This window comes from Carcharodon carcharias, chromosome 23 (genome assembly GCF_017639515.1).
Source record: "Carcharodon carcharias isolate sCarCar2 chromosome 23, sCarCar2.pri, whole genome shotgun sequence".
Classification (NCBI taxonomy): Eukaryota; Metazoa; Chordata; class Chondrichthyes; order Lamniformes; family Lamnidae; genus Carcharodon; species Carcharodon carcharias.
In genome coordinates, this window is record NC_054489.1 from 24539732 (window position 1) to 24555533 (window position 15802).

General features: G+C 42.5%; 1 protein-coding gene across 1 annotated transcript in view; it reads right to left on the reverse strand.

Moving 5' to 3' along the window:
• The window catches only part of LOC121269221 (beta-1,4 N-acetylgalactosaminyltransferase 2-like), a 55521-nt gene extending 40312 nt beyond the window's left edge, over window positions 1–15209 (reverse strand). Inside the window, exons 1-3 of the mRNA XM_041173764.1 lie at window positions 15161–15209; window positions 14562–14747; window positions 7550–7678 (exon numbers count right to left, since the gene is read on the reverse strand). Of these exons, the coding sequence (XP_041029698.1) occupies window positions 7550–7678; window positions 14562–14746 (314 nt within the window). The 5' untranslated portion in view covers window position 14747; window positions 15161–15209. The remainder of the gene's footprint in view (window positions 1–7549; window positions 7679–14561; window positions 14748–15160) is intronic.
• Window positions 15210–15802: the final 593 nt, after the last annotated feature.

The following is a 15802-nucleotide window of genomic DNA, read 5'->3' on the forward strand; positions in this document are numbered from 1 at the left end:
GAGGAGAAAGTTAGGGCAATCAAAGAGGTGCCCTCTCTGTCCAGTGTGACTGAACTCAAGTCTTTTTTGGGCATGATAAATTATTATTGTTGTTTTATGCCAGACTTGTCAACCGCGTTAGCACTATTACTCTTATTATTGAGAAAGAATCATTGTTGGTCATGGAATTTGCAACAAGAAGTCTTCGTGAAAGTCAAGAAGCTATTACATTCATCATGTCTACTGATACATTATGACCCATCAAAATAATTAATACTAACCTGTGATCCTCCTTATGGTGTGGGAGCTGTGTTAACACACAGCATGGAAGATGGTTCTGAAAGGCCAATTGGCTTTGTCTGCAGGACCTTCTCTGTAGCTGAGAAGGGTTATTCACAACTTCAAAAGGAAAGTTTATCAGTATATTTGGAGTGAAGAAATTCCACCAGTTTCTTCTTTTCACCATTGTGTCAGACCATAAACCATTAATGAGTTTATTCTGTGAGGATAAAGCCATTCTGCCAATAGCCTCAGCAAGAATTCACCATTAGGCTTTGATTTCATCAGCGTATGAGTATACCTTTACGCAACATCCTGGTGTGCATATTGCAAATGCAGATGCACTCAGTCATCTTCCTTTACCAGGTAGCATTGTACATGCTCCAGTGCCACAAGAAGTTGTGCTTCTCCTGAATTTCTTGGTCTCTTCACCGGTATGTGTGAATAAGGAATTGGACAAACAGGGATCCAATTTTGTCGAAAGTCTGAGACCAGGTATTGCAAGGATGGTTGAAATCACCAGTGTCTGAAGAGATAAGACCATTTTACGCCTGTAAAACAGAATTAAGGAATCCTGTTGTGGGGATCAAGAGCATTGTCCCTTCGCAAGGAAGAGAATCACTCTTGACAGAGCTCCAATATGTGCATCCAGGCATATTGAAGATGAAGATGCTTGCATAAAGCTATAAAAACAAAAACAAAAAAACTGCGGATGCTGGAAATCCAAAACAAAAACAGAATTACCTGGAAAAACTCAGCAGGTCTGGCAGCATCGGCGGAGAAGAAAAGAGTTGACGTTTCGAGTCCTCATAAGGACTCGAAACGTCAACTCTTTTCTTCTCCGCCGATGCTGCCAGACCTGCTGAGTTTTTCCAGGTAATTCTGTTTTTGTTTTGCATAAAGCTATGTCTGGTGGCCAGGCATTGACAGGGACATTGAAAGCATGGTCAAGCACTGTCTCCAGTGTCAGCAACAACAGAAGTTGCCCACTTCAGCTCCACTGCATCCGTGGGAGTGGCCTAGTCGACCCTGAGTTAGGCTACATATAGATTATGTAGGTTCATTCTTAGGTACCATGTTTTTATTGATCATCGATGTGTGTTCTAAATGGGTGGATGTGTATGAAGTTAGATCACCTACATCGTGTGCAACTATTGAAAAACTGTGCCAATGTTTTAGTGTACATGGCCTACCAGAAGTCGTTGTTTCAGATAATAGTGCTGTCTTTACGAATACAGAATTTCAGAGATTCATGAGTTTAAATGGAATTAAGCATATTAAAACAGCAAGATATCATCCCTCATGAAATGAGTTAGCTGAAAGAGTGGTGTGATCTCTCAAATCAGGAATGAAGAGGTTATCCAAAGAAACTCTATCTAGAAACTCAACTTTCACATTGTCACGAAGCTTTTAATGTATACAATATTATTGGAAAATATTTTTATTTTAAAATAGAGGTTTAGCCTGTGGGTGTGTCTTAATTTGATTAAAGTCAGCTAGCTTGGGTGCTTTGATATGTACTAGTTATGAGATGTAAACAGAGAGGTAGAGTGCGTTTCCATTTTTTGAATACAGCATTCAAGAAGTGGGGTGAAAACTACCACCCAGCTAACAGAGACCAAGCAATATGTTTATATTACTAAGACAATTGGTGCTATGAAAGAGGTTTTATTGTTAAAAGGTGCAGTTCAAAGAGGCTGGTGATACAATGAGGATTTACATTCAATGGGCTGTGCTAGGTATGACTTCAGCAGTTTGTGTGTGTAGGGCAGAGGCAAAGTGAGATCAAAAGCAGCTGTAAGCCTCCAACTGTCTCCACAGGAACCAAAGTGAAAAGAACCTCATTTTGAATTTGTAAAGTGAAAATGCTTTGTCTGGTGTCTGGTTAAGTCTATGAGTTGCTGTTGCCTTAATGGAGATTAGTTTGGGAATTTTTTAAAAGTTATGAACGTAGTAATTTGGAGTCATGTGTATATATTTAACTTGTGTAAAGTAATAAAATGTTTAATTTAGCTTAATATAAAACCTCTCGAGAACTGGTGGTCTGATTCCTGAATTTAGAGTTGCATCTCAAATAAAGTACTTAAAATTACAGGTTATGGCAGTTGTTTCAAGTTTCCCTCTGGGATTTTTAAAAATAATTCAGCTTTACCAACTGCTCAGTCATAACAACGTTTTCTTCTCAACTATTGTATGACTCCTCAGGCAACTACGGGTTCAACACCGTCTGAATTACTCATGAAATGCCACCTATGGACAAGGTTAAACCTGGTGTTAGAGGGGAAGGTAGAGAAGAATCAGAGTCGTCAAAAATTGAATCACAATATTCATAGCACAGCTTGAAGATTTACTGTGGGAGATACAGTTTTCATGCAGAATTTTGGAAATGGACCTGGTTGGGTTCCTGGCATAATTGTCTCTGAAACTGGACCCTTGTCATTTCAAATGGAAGTGGAAGACCATATTGTTTGAAAATATATGGATCATCTAAGGAGTAGAGAGACATTCCGACAACCAGCTATTCCACCTGTAATTGATGTCAAACTTTTAATCCCTGATGTGACAGATTGACCTAGAATAGACATACCTGATGTTTCTGTTGAACTGTCTAATCCTGAACTGCCACTTTCTACAGATGTACCTGATGCTGCAGTTCCTGATCATGTCGATCCAGTGGGAGAATCTCAAATGGTGGAGTTATACACCGCTCTAACGGAATTAGAAAACCATCTCGGATACTTAATCTTTAATCACATGACCAGTGTATCTATGTATATGTTGTGAAGTAAAATATTCTGTGTAAATCTTCAGCTGCTTCATCAATGACCTTCCTTCCGTCATAAGGCCAAAAGTGGGGATGTTTGCTGATGATTGAACAATGTTCAGCACCATTCATGACTCCTCAGATGCTGAAGCAGTCATGTCCAAATGCAGCAAGAAAAGATCTGGACAATATGCAGGCTTGGGCTGACAAATGGCAAGTAACATTCCAGCCACACAAGTGCCAGGCAATGACCATTGCCAACAAGGGAGAATACAACCATGACCCCTTTACATTCGGTGGCATTACCATCACTAAATCCCCCACTATTAACATCCAGGGGTTACCGCTGACCAGAAACTGAACTGGAATAGCCATATAAATGGCTATGAGAGCAGGTCAGAGGCTAAGAATCCTGCAAAGAGTGACTCACCTCCTGGCTCTCCAAAGCCTGTCCACCATCTACAAGGCAACAAGTCAGGAGTGTGATGGAATACTCCCCACTTGCCCGGTTGGGTGCAGCTCCCACAACACTCAAGAAGCTTGGCACCGTCAAGAACAAAGCAGTCTGCTTTATTGTTACCACATCCATAAACATTCACTCCCTCCACCACCGACGCACAGTAGCAGCAGTGTGTACCACCTACAAGATGCACCACAGGAGTTCAACAAGGCTCCTTGGACAGTACCTTCCAAACCCATGACCACTACCATCTAGAAGGACAAGGGCTGCAGATAGATGGGAACACCACCACCTGGAAGTTCCCCTCCAAGTCACTCAGCATCCTGACTTTGAAATATATTGCCATTCCTTCACTGTCACTGGAACTCCCTTCCTAACAGCATTGTGGATATACCTACACCATGTAGACTACTCACCATTACCTTCTCAAGAGCAACTTGGGATGGGCAATAAGTGCTGGCGCAACCAATGAAGCCCACATCCCACGAATGAATGTTAAAAAAAGGAAATGTAAAAAAAAACTAAAGGTGGAAGAAATCTAGTGATTGTAGGTATAAACTCTCCCACTGCCTTTAGGGATCATGTGATTATGTTGATGAATCAGCCTTAAGCACATGTAATCTTAAGAGAGGAACTTTCTAGTTGTAGACCTGCTCAAGCAGGTAGCTTCTAAAAGAAAAACAAAAGTAGCTGGAGAAACTCAGCAGGTATGACAGCATCTGCGGAGAGGAATAGAGTTAACATTTCAAGTCCGTATGACTCTTCAACAGAACTAAGGAAATATAGAAATGAGGTGGAATATAAGATGGTTGAGGTGGGTGGGACAGTTGGAGCTGGATAGAGGTGATAGGTGGAAGCAAAGAAGAGATTGCCGAAGATGTCATAGACAAAAGAACAAAGGGGTGCTGACGGTGTGATATTATCTAAGGAATGTGCTAATGGTGACATTAAGGATAGAAAACAGGACAAGCAAGTGATAGATGGCCCTAGTGGGGGTGGGGTGGGGGAAGGGATCGAAATGGGCTAAAAGGTAGAGATAAAACAATAGATTGAAATAAATTTAAAAATAGGTAGGAAAAGAAAAATATATTAAAACAATTATAAATTATTGGAAAAAGGGGAATCGGAAAGGGTTTGGGGATGGAGGAGAGAGTTCATGATCTGAAGTTGTTGAACTCAATATTAAGTCCGAAAGGCTGTAGAGTGCCTAGTAGGAAGATGAGGTGTTGTTCCTCCAGTTTGCATTGAGCTTCACTGGAAAATTGCAACAGGCCAAGGATGGACATGTGGGCATGAGAGCAGGGTGGTGTGTTGAAATGGCAAGCAACAGGGAGGTCTGGGTCATGCTTGCGGACAAACCAAAGGTGTTCCGCAAAGCGGTCACCCAATCTGCGTTTGGTCTCTCCGATGTAGAGGAGACCGCATTGGGAGCAGTGAATGCAGTAGAATTAATTGAAGGAAGTGCAAGTGAAATGCTGCTTCACTTGAAAGGAGTGTTTGGGCCCTTGGACGGTGAGGAGGGGGGAAGTAAAGGGGCAGGTGTTGCACCTTCTGCGGTTGCATGGGAAGGTGCCGTGGGAGGGGGCTTAGGTGTAGGGGGTGATGGAGGCGTGGACCAGGGTGTCCCGGAGAGAACAATTCCTGTGGAATGCAGCCGGCGAGGGTGAAGGGAAGATGTGTTTGGTGGTGGCATCATACTGGAGTTGGAGGAAATGGCAGAGGATAATCCTTTGAATGAAGAGGCTGATGGGGTGATAAGTGAGGACAACGGGGATCCTATGTTGGTTCTGGGAGTGAGAGGAAGGAGTGAGGGCGGATGCACGGGAGATGGACCGGACACGGCTGAGGGCCCTGTGGGTGGAAAGCCTTAGTTAAGGAAGAAGAAAGACATATCAGCGGAACTGCTTTGGAAAGTGGCATCATCAGAACAGATGCAACGGAGGCAAAGGAACTGAGAGAATGGGATGGAGTCCTTACAGGAAGCGGGGTGTGAGGAGTTGTAGTTGAGGTAGCTGTGAGAGTTGGTAGGCTTGTAATGAATATTGGTGGACAGTCTATCACCAGAAATTAAGACAGAGAGGTCACGGAAGGGGAGGGAAGTTTCAGTGATGGATCATGTGAAAATGATGGAGGGATGGAAATTGGAAGCAAAATTAATAAATGTTTCCTAGTCCAGGCGAGAACATGAAGCGGCACCGAAGCAGTCGATGTACCGGAGAAAGAGTTGTGGGAGGAGGCCTGAGTAGGACTGGAACAAGTAATGTTCCACATACCCCATAAAGAGACAGGCATAACTGGGGCCCATATGGGTACCCATAGCCACACCTTTTATTTGGAGGAAGTGAGAGGAGTTTAAGGAGAAATTGTTCAGTGTGAGAACAAGTTCAGCCAGGTGGAGGAGCGTAGTGGTGGATGGGGATTGTTTGGGCCTCTGTTCTATATTTTACTTTTCCCACCTATTTTTAAATTTATTTTGATCTATCGTTTTATCTCCACCTTTTAGTCCATTTCGATCCCTTCCCCCCACCGCACCCCCACTAGGGCCATCTGTCACTTGCTTGTCCTGCTTTCTACCCTTAATGTCACCTATTAGCACATTCCTTAGATAATATCACCACCGTCAACACCCCTTTGTCCTTTTGTCGACGACATCTTTGACAATCTCTTCTTTGCCTCCACCTATCACTGGCCCTCTATCCAGCTCTTCCTGTCCCAACCCCCTCAAACAGCTTATATTTCACCACATTTCTATATTTCCTTAATCCTGATGAAGAGTCATACGGACTTGAAATGTTAACTGTGTCCCTCTCCGCAGATGCTGTCAGACCTGCTGAGTTTTTCCAGCCATTTTTGTTTTTGTTTCAGATTTCCAGCATCTGCAGTATTTTGCTTTTAGTTTCTAAATGAGTTATGTAATAAAGTTATTTGTTTCAAATAATAAACCTGTCTTGTACATGAAGTTCATTACACTACTCCTGCTCTTAAAGTCTATATCCTATGCTCCTAAATATTTTCTGGCTGATTAACAGTCTGACAGGTCATGACATGGCATATTTATACCAGTCAATGGGGTGGTCAATGCTCTACAACCAGAATGTTTTATGGACCCCACAGATGCTACTATTCTGCTGAGTCAACTCAGAATTCTGAGCTGCAGTCACTCATTGCAGCCCCATTTCTTAGATCCGTCTGATGGGGTACTGAAAGGTTGCATCTGCTGATGCAGAAATGAGAAACCCACCATTAACTTAAGTGTTTACATCATCAGAGAGAAAATGTGGCAAACTCTTCCCATTTCCTGAAACCTTTGATATTGGCTTCCTCATGTGCTGATCTAGATTCTCAAATTCATTTATGCTTTTACCTACAGTACTCCTTGAAGAAATTAATTCCACATACTTGCCACTCTTTCCATAAAGAAGCTTCTCCTGAATTTCCTATTGGATTTATTTGTGGCTATGTAATATTTTATCCAGTTTGGTCTCCCTTGAGTTTGTAAGAATGAGAGGTGACTTCATCAAAGCATTAAATTCTCAAGGAGATTAACAGGCTGATGTTGGGAAGATGTTTCCCTTTGCTGGGGCATCTAGTACTAGGAGCCACAGTCTCAAAATAAGGGGTCAACTATTTAGGTCTGAGATGAAGCGAAATTCCTTATCTCAAAGGGTTGTGAATCTTTGGAATTCTCTACTCCAGAGAGCTGTGGATGCTCAGTCAATGAGTAGACTAAGTCAGAGTCAAAATATGTTTGGACACTAAGGGCATCATGGGATATGGTATAGCTGAGGTAGAAGAACAGTCATGATCTTATTCAATAATGGAGCATGCACAAAGAGAATGATTTTCACCTGTTTCTATTTCTTATGTTTTAAATTTGCATTAATAACAGGTCAGGGAAATCCTGCTGAGTTTGGGACTGAGGCACGTTCTTGAGGAAGAGTAGAGGAAGTTTTATTCTGCATCCTAATTTAGAATTACTTTGTGCAAGATTTTGACTGCTGGGAAAATCAACTGTGCTTTGTGAGAGTTACTATTTGTTCAAACAACAGCATTAAAAAATTCGATACCTCTTTCTATGTTGTTCATACTGTAGTTTTCTCCTTTCTTCAACTGAGAAAATATCTTTCTGATCATAAAATGCTTTTAAATGAAATTGTCTCCCAATGTTGCAGCTGCAATCATTTTTGCCATTTATCCTGCAGAGGATTTAAAGTTGACATAAACCAAAGTGACAAATAAAAGGAAAAACATTCACATGTTTAGTTATTATAGTCTTATTCAATGTACATAATATTGCCCTGATTCATAAAATAGGTCTACTCAACCATGTTCTGACCCTTCCCAACCTGGTCTGGAAATGTTTTAAACATTAAATCATAATTATTGAAAACCTCAGGTGAATGGTTTTGGGTTCCTTCATAGTGATGTATTTTCTTCTGTTATTCTGTCCCTAAGATCTTGGCCAGGCATGTGTGTGAGGCTGAGACACACAAACATTGAGTAAATGGAAGGCTTTAATTTGTTACCTTTGTTTCAGAGCATTGACTATAAATTCAAATATCAGCAATAACAATGTTTAGGTGAACACATTAGCAGGGAATTTTCAGTAGTGTAAAAACTATAGGAATGCATACCTCCATTTCCCAGGGATATGATGCACTGCCGACAGGCCTGACCTGTGCAGCATTGCTGGAGGATATGGATGTATGTGGCTGTATTCTCTGTGTGCTCTGGAAGACGTTGATGTAGTGTTATCCTGCTGTCACTCAGCCAACAGCTGATGTGATGCCAATACCCCAAATTTGGGCAAAAAATGTACAGGCACTAACTGCATTATTTTGTCATGAAAAAGTGGTGTGAAGATGCAAAAATGGACACTGCATTAGCATTATTTAAAGCACCAGGCATCCTGAATCCAAGTAAGATAGTTCTTTACAATATATTTCTATTGCAAAATGTCTGGCCGCAACCTGGAGTGTTCTTGAAGATGTTTTGGTGAGTTCTTGGCTTCCAGAAAATATTGACTCATTCTCATAGGGATGGCAGAGGAGTAGATGACATATCCACACAAGGTTTTCCACAATTATAGGGGCAGCATTGGCATTTCCTCTGTTTCAGCAGCATGATAGGGAGATGAAGCAAAGGCTGCAGAGAGGTCAAGCTTTGTGTTACCCCTCTCCCAGCTGCAGGCTGACTTCTCCATGTTCCTTTGATACTGACAGGAGGCTGTCTGGCAAGAGAGAATCTAACCATTGCCCCTTGACATTCAATAGCATTATTATTACTGAATCCCCCACTATCAACATCCTGGGGGTTGCCATTGACCAGAAACTGGACTAGCCATATAAATACTGTAGCTACAAGAGCAGTTCAGAGGTTAGGAATCCTACGGCAAGTAACTCAGCCCCTGACTCCCCAAAGCCTGTCCACCATTTACATGGCACAAGTCAGGAGTGTGATGGAATGCTTTCCACCTGACTGAATGAGTACAACTCAACAACACTCAAGAAGCTCAACATCATCCAGGACAAAGCAGCCCAGTTGATTGGCACCCCATCAACAAAAATTCACTCCCTCCACCACTGACGCATAGTGACAGCAGTGTGTACCACCACAAGATGCACTGCAGGAATTCACCAAGGCTCCTTAGACAGTACCTTCCAAACCCACCACAGCTACCATCTAGAAGGACAAGGGCAGCAAATAGATGGGAACACCCCCACCTGGAATTTCTCCTCCAAGCCACTCGCCACCCTGACTTGGAAATATATCGCCGTTCCTTCACTGTCACTGGGTCAAAATCCTGGAACTCCCTCCATAACAACACTGTGGGTGTACCTACATCACATGGACTGCAGCTGTCCAAGAAGGCAGCTCAACACCACCTTCTCAAGGGCAATTAAAGATGGGCAATAAATGCTGGTCTGGCCAGCGATGCCACATCCCATGAATGAATAAACAAAAAGGTCAGCCAATGCATCCAACATCTTGGTGTGCATGTCCATTCAGTGCTCTTCTGTATGGTGCCCCTTTAAGGTCTGCATCTACGTCCTCTGCAGCAGCACTCATCTGCCACTTGCCTCCTGGTGAGCTAGCAAATGAGCCATCCTTTCACCCTGGCCAGGCTGTACTCATGCCCATATGACTAATGATATGTTCATCTCAATTCTATACTATTGCCCAAGGCATGTGCAGTACCAATATTTAAGCTGGTAGCTGTGAGTGTCTGTAAATGACAGGGCCTTTTCATCAGTGTGGTTTTGTTGCTCTCTTTCCTCCACCTTGGCTCCTGTTTCAGGGCAGATGACAGTTCCTGGGTGCCTAAAGGAGGAACTCAGAAGGGTAAAAACAAAAAAACTGCGGATGCTGGAAATCCAAAACAAAAACAGAATTACCTGAAAAAATTCAGCAGGTCTGGCAGCATCGGCGGAGAAGAAAAGAGTTGATGTTTCGAGTCCTCATGACCCTTCGACAGAACTGAGTGAATCCAAGAAAGGGGTGAAATATAAGCTGGTTTAAGGTGTGTGTGGGGGGGGGGTTTGGGTGGGGGGAGAGAAGTGGAGGGGGTTGGTGTGGTTGTAGGGACAAACACCTGTGGTCTGTCTGCAAGAATGACCCAAACCTCCCTGTCGCTTGCCATTTTAACACTCCCCCCTGCTCTCTTGCCCACATGTCTGTCCTTGGCTTGCTGCATTGTTCCAGTGTAGCCCAACGCAAACTGGAGGAACAACACCTCATCTTCCGACTAGGCACTTTACAGCCTTCCGGACTGAATATTGAATTCAACAACTTTAGGTCTTGAGCTCCCTCCTCCATCCCCACCCCCTTTCTGTTTCTTCCCCCTTCCTTTTGTTTCTTCCAATAAATTATATAGATTTTTCTTTTCCCACCTATTTCCATTATTTTTAAATATTTTTAAATCTTTTATGCTCCCCCCACCCCCACTAGAGCTATACCTTGAGTGCCCTACCATCCATTCTTAATTAGCACATTCGTTTAGATAATATCACCAACTTTAACACCTATGTGTTCTTTTGTTCTGTTGTCTGTGACATCTTTTGATGATCTGCTTCTATCACTGCTTGTTTGTCCCTACAACTATATAGATTTTTCTTTTCCCACCTATTTCCATTATTTTTAAATATTTTTAAATCTTTTATGCTCCCCCCACCCCCACTAGAGCTATACCTTGAGTGCCCTACCATCCATTCTTAATTAGCGCATTCGTTTAGATAATATCACCAACTTTAACACCTATGTGTTCTTTTGTTCTGTTGTCTGTGACATCTTTTGATGATCTGCTTCTATCACTGCTTGTTTGTCCCTACAACCACACCAACCCCCTCCACTTCTCTCCACCCCCCACCCCGCCACACACACCTTAAACCAGCTTATATTTCACCTCTTTCTTGGATTCACTCAGTTCTGTCGAAGGGTCATGAGGACTTGAAACGTCAACTCTTTTCTTCTCCGCTGCTGCTGCCAGACCAACTCAGAAGGGTAGGTTGGATTGAGGGAAGTGGGGTGTGGGGTTTGCAGTGGGATGCAAGAGTTCCAGGGTTTCACCATCAGTTACATGTTCATCATGCCAGACACACAGGATGAGGATGAGCTGGGAGCTGACAAGGGACATAAGTGAGAAATATGCCATCATCCTGAATGTTTTCAGTGATGATGGATTGTATGGAGCCCATGATGCAGAGAACTATCTCCACCAGGTATCTTTGACCCCTGCCAGTTTTTTCCTGCAAGTGAGAGGTCAGAATGTTAGTGATTGTGCAGCACAGTATTTGGATGATGTTCCTACCAGGCTGCATAGCTGGAGGCACGTGGAAGCTGTAAGAAGTGGGTGTGCGGCTGGCAACATTGATAGGTGTGTGAGGGTGAGGTGTCATATGGCTGTTAGGTGCGTGGCCTAAGTGCCAGAGAATGCTATTAGGTGAGTGATTGAGATTTGCTGCAATGAGGTTGGTGATGTGATGAGTAGGAGATGTCACGTGAGGATGCATTCTCTGAGGCTGATCATGCGTGTGAAGTTATTAGACCTCCTGTGGCACTGCTGCCAGGTTCTTGGGTCAAGACTTGGGATGTCCTGGGCATCTTCTCCCATTCCCTCCTGAGGGTAGTTCTTAACAGTCTCTTGAACCCCTGAAGGACTATAGCGTCTCCTCCTTCTGCACACATCCACCACTATTGCCTCCAGCACCTCATCCATCATTATGGATCCTTCTGTTAGCCAAAGTGTTTACTTTTCAAGAATTTACATTGCATCAAATTTTTTGGGCAGCTTCCCTTTAAGGTACAACCCTACCTTTAAGAAGAGCAGGCTGCCTTTACCACGTGGTCTACAAATAATGTTGCCGGAACATCCTGCTCAGTGCAGTTTTCACCAGCAGCATTCAAGAGCCTACTGCAGCACAGCCAGTTCACCAATTTTTTCCACAATCATGCAGATGAAGTGGGTACATGTTGGCCACTTTGTCAAGACCAGGCGTGGGCAGGTTGTGAATCGTGACTCCCATGTCCAAAAATAATTTCTAGCCAATTGACTTCTCCTGCCCAATGCAGTGTGCTCTGCTGTGCAATGGCATTCCGCCACATCTCACATCTCTCACTCTTCTCTGTGCTGACTTATGCTTTCCATGCTGGCATGAACGCACATCAATATCTGATGTGCAGATGTTAACTTCTGTATACTTAAAATAATTAATGAAGATGATTATCATCACAAATATGATAAATTTCAGTTCCTTCAGTGAATGGAACGTGAAGCTGAAGAATCACTTAATGATATATTAAAATGATGCAGAGGTACCGGGAATAATTTCATTACCATCATATTGTATTTAGGCTATCCTAAATTAAAAATAAATCACTTTAAGTTAATAATTCTATTTTCTCTGTATGCCTTCTGCATTTTTTCTTGGTCTATGCAATGCTACATTTTTCATTATTTTTTTCCAATGTCATCCGCTTTTGCATTTTACTTCCACTTATTTCAAGTTTAGTAACATTCATTGAGTTTCCTGCTTAGATCACCTTCCATTTAAAAATATCCTGTGATTAACCGAAAAAAATGTTTCTAAGGGCACTTCTCAACAAATAGGAAGTCAGATATCTTACAATCTTATGTCCTTAATGGTTATGACTTGGAAACTCTATGCAATTTTAGGGAATTCTCTCAAACACAATAGCTGAAACATTGATAGCTGCATCAAGAAGAATTATCTTGTTAGCCATATCCTCGTGGGGTGAGTTGCTTCAATTAGATAAACTTCAGAGTTCCCATGTGACCTTGTGTCACCTGCAGTCAATGAGCCATCATATTCTATTGTATTTGAAGTATTGATAGTTATGCGCATCTTTATCCTTTTAGGTCTTCAATTCTGTTCTAAAACAGCTATTCATTAATTGTTTGTCTTGACTGCTGAGTGATACTTGTTCCTGGCCCTTTCCATTCATTATTGGACATCAATCTGACAGCCATAATTTCCCTGCTCTTTCTAATCACTTTTCCTTGCTATCCCTTCAACATTTTTGCTAATGCTAGTGCACAGTGCTGCTCCCCAAAGCCTTGGCATCATGAAGCAGCTGAGCATGATGCCTTGAGGTGCATCAGACCCTACACAGTATATTTTTTAAATAAAAGATATACCGATATCCTCATGGCTATTTCTAAAATTTTAAATCTGGACAATGACCTTTTAAAATGGCTGAATATATATCTGTCTATGACCCTCGAACAAAAGGGCAATGTTGAAGAAACTTGCACCTTGTTACCTCTGAAGAGACACTAATGAGCCCCCTGGTGGGCTGCAGAAACCAAATTAAAAGAGAGCTATACAAAGGCCATCTGCATTTCATAACCCAGGCTGGCTAACCGGAGTCTATTCATATGCTAGGACAAAGGGCCCCACAACCTTCCTTTCAATTCTTAATAGTTGGGACATTTAACCATCTCAGGGATCCAGACAAGGGATCCCATATCAAAGACAATGTGGAACCAATTATATTGCTATGTGGAACTGCAAGCTCAGTCTGCCATTTTACCATCCCACAAACAGCCCCACAGCTAAGGGGCTCTGCCCAGGTTGAACAGCTGCCCCAACACACTGATTTTACTGGAACTTCTGTACCATCGCCTACAAGACTGACTCATCTCTGCATGCCTTTCTCATCATGTGAATTCAATACCACTGGAAAAGTGAATTATACAGCACCAGTTTTCAACCCGCTAATCTCCATGAAGGAATACCTCAGTAGACTTTCATTCAAGACTCTGGAACCCATGTGAAACATTATTTCTTTCCTCTGTGGCCTCTGCGCTGTGAATCTTTATTTTCTCTATCCCTCTTTCACTGTATAACTGCAATGGGGGCAATGTTGTGACCCCCCACCCCACTCACTTTTTGAGTGTGTGCAAATAAACAAACCCTTTGAATTCATCGTACCTCGAGTTTGCTGTGGGGTTATTAATATAAAATTGGATCATATCTAAACTGAGTGGTTGGGAAATACGCCACCACTTATAAAGGGAAGAGTAAATCAAAAACACCTTTCTGTTTATGGACGGATGGTGAGAGGAGAAATTGGTGCTGTTTAAATCCAGTCTGTAACATGTCCATTTGGGGCAGATAAACAGTATTGGTGGAGAAGGGCTCAACATAATCAGGCAAAGGTAGGGCTGGTACTTAGAAAGGCTTTGATTACGGTTGAATCATGTCCATGGATTGTTTACTAGCAGGCAGGCACTGCTATTGGCCCTGACAGTTTGGATGATGCTCCACTCATTCATATAATAACAATGGAAAATGCTTGGAATCTCCAAAAGCCAATCTCTCATGGGTACTAAGGGTGGGGCAGGGGGTGTGGGGGTGGGGAACCTCCACCAATTTTAAAGTGCCGTTCAATGATAGACTGACAACTGCTGACAATTTTCTGCTTTAAATAAAGGAAACTTGAAATATTTGGACATTAAAAAAGGCTCATAGCTACTTCAAGGACAGAATTAAGAATCCATTGAATCATTTCTAGAATAGGATTAATTTCAAATAATAAATATTATACAACAAGGCTTACCAGCTTCCTCCATATGGAGACAGAAAAGTTAGTTTTCCCGGTGGTGTGAGGTTCAAGTGCAGGTTAAAAGTATGCTTGTCACTTTTCATGACTGGAAGTAAATTCGTTGGTGTAATTTTCATGTAAAAGAAGATTATGACCACAAGCATCACTGCTAATATGGCGTGGCATGGTTTGAAGTGCATGCTGAAAAAGATAAGCAAAATTAAAGATTAAATATTTGAATTAAGCAATACAGGCAAAATAATTTCAAAGCCTTTAGAATGAATTTCACTTTATTGTGATAATTATTAATCAGAATTTCATATTTATTTTCTTATCTATAAAAATTAATGGAGATTTTAACTTAATGCAATAGAGTCACAGAATTGTTATGGTGTAGAAGGAGGCCGTTCGGCCCATCTTGTCTGCACCGGCTCTCTGAGCATTTTAACTTATTGCCAATCTCCTGCCTTTTCCCCAGATCCCTGCACATTGTCTCTATTTAAATACTCATCCAATGCCCTCTTGAATGCCTCAATTGAACTTGCCCCTACCACATTTCCAGGCAGTATATTCCAAATCCTAACTACTTGCTGTGTGAAAAAGTTTTTTCTCACCTCGCACTTTGCTTCTTTTGTAAAACACTTTGGGCAGAATTTTGCTGTTGTTAAGCAGGGGGCGGGGCCCACTTGCTGACGCATAAAATGACATGGGGTGACGTTGGGTGGAACCCCTGACATCATCCCGCCCCATTTAAATTTTCAGGAAGGCAGGCCCACAGCAAAATCAGGATCATTGAAACAATTAATGGACCTGCCCGTCCAACCTTAAGGTTGGTGGGCAGGCCAGGAACCCAGGCGGGCACTAGAAAAAACATGAAACTTCATCCACCGGTTGGATGAGGTTTTATGTACGGATTTAAAAATCTTTAATAAAGTTTTAGTGCAAATTATGAAGGTGTCCCATCCCATGTGACATTGTCACATGAGGGGGACATGTTAAGGATTTTTTGTTTCTATTTTTAATTTTCTTAAAAGTGTCAGCGATCTCCCTGAGGCAGCACTTAGCCTCAGGGATGTGCGTGCTCTTTCGTGCGCATGCACGTAAGAGCGCTCTCTCGCTTTTGGGAAATCCTCCCTGCCTGCACAGAAAGCGCATAGCCTTAATTGGCCTGCCCACGTAAAATGGCGGTGGGGCCCGCTTCCCTGGCGGGGATCGGCTTCCCACCTGCCGGAGATTGGGTCGGGCCTGCCTGCCTG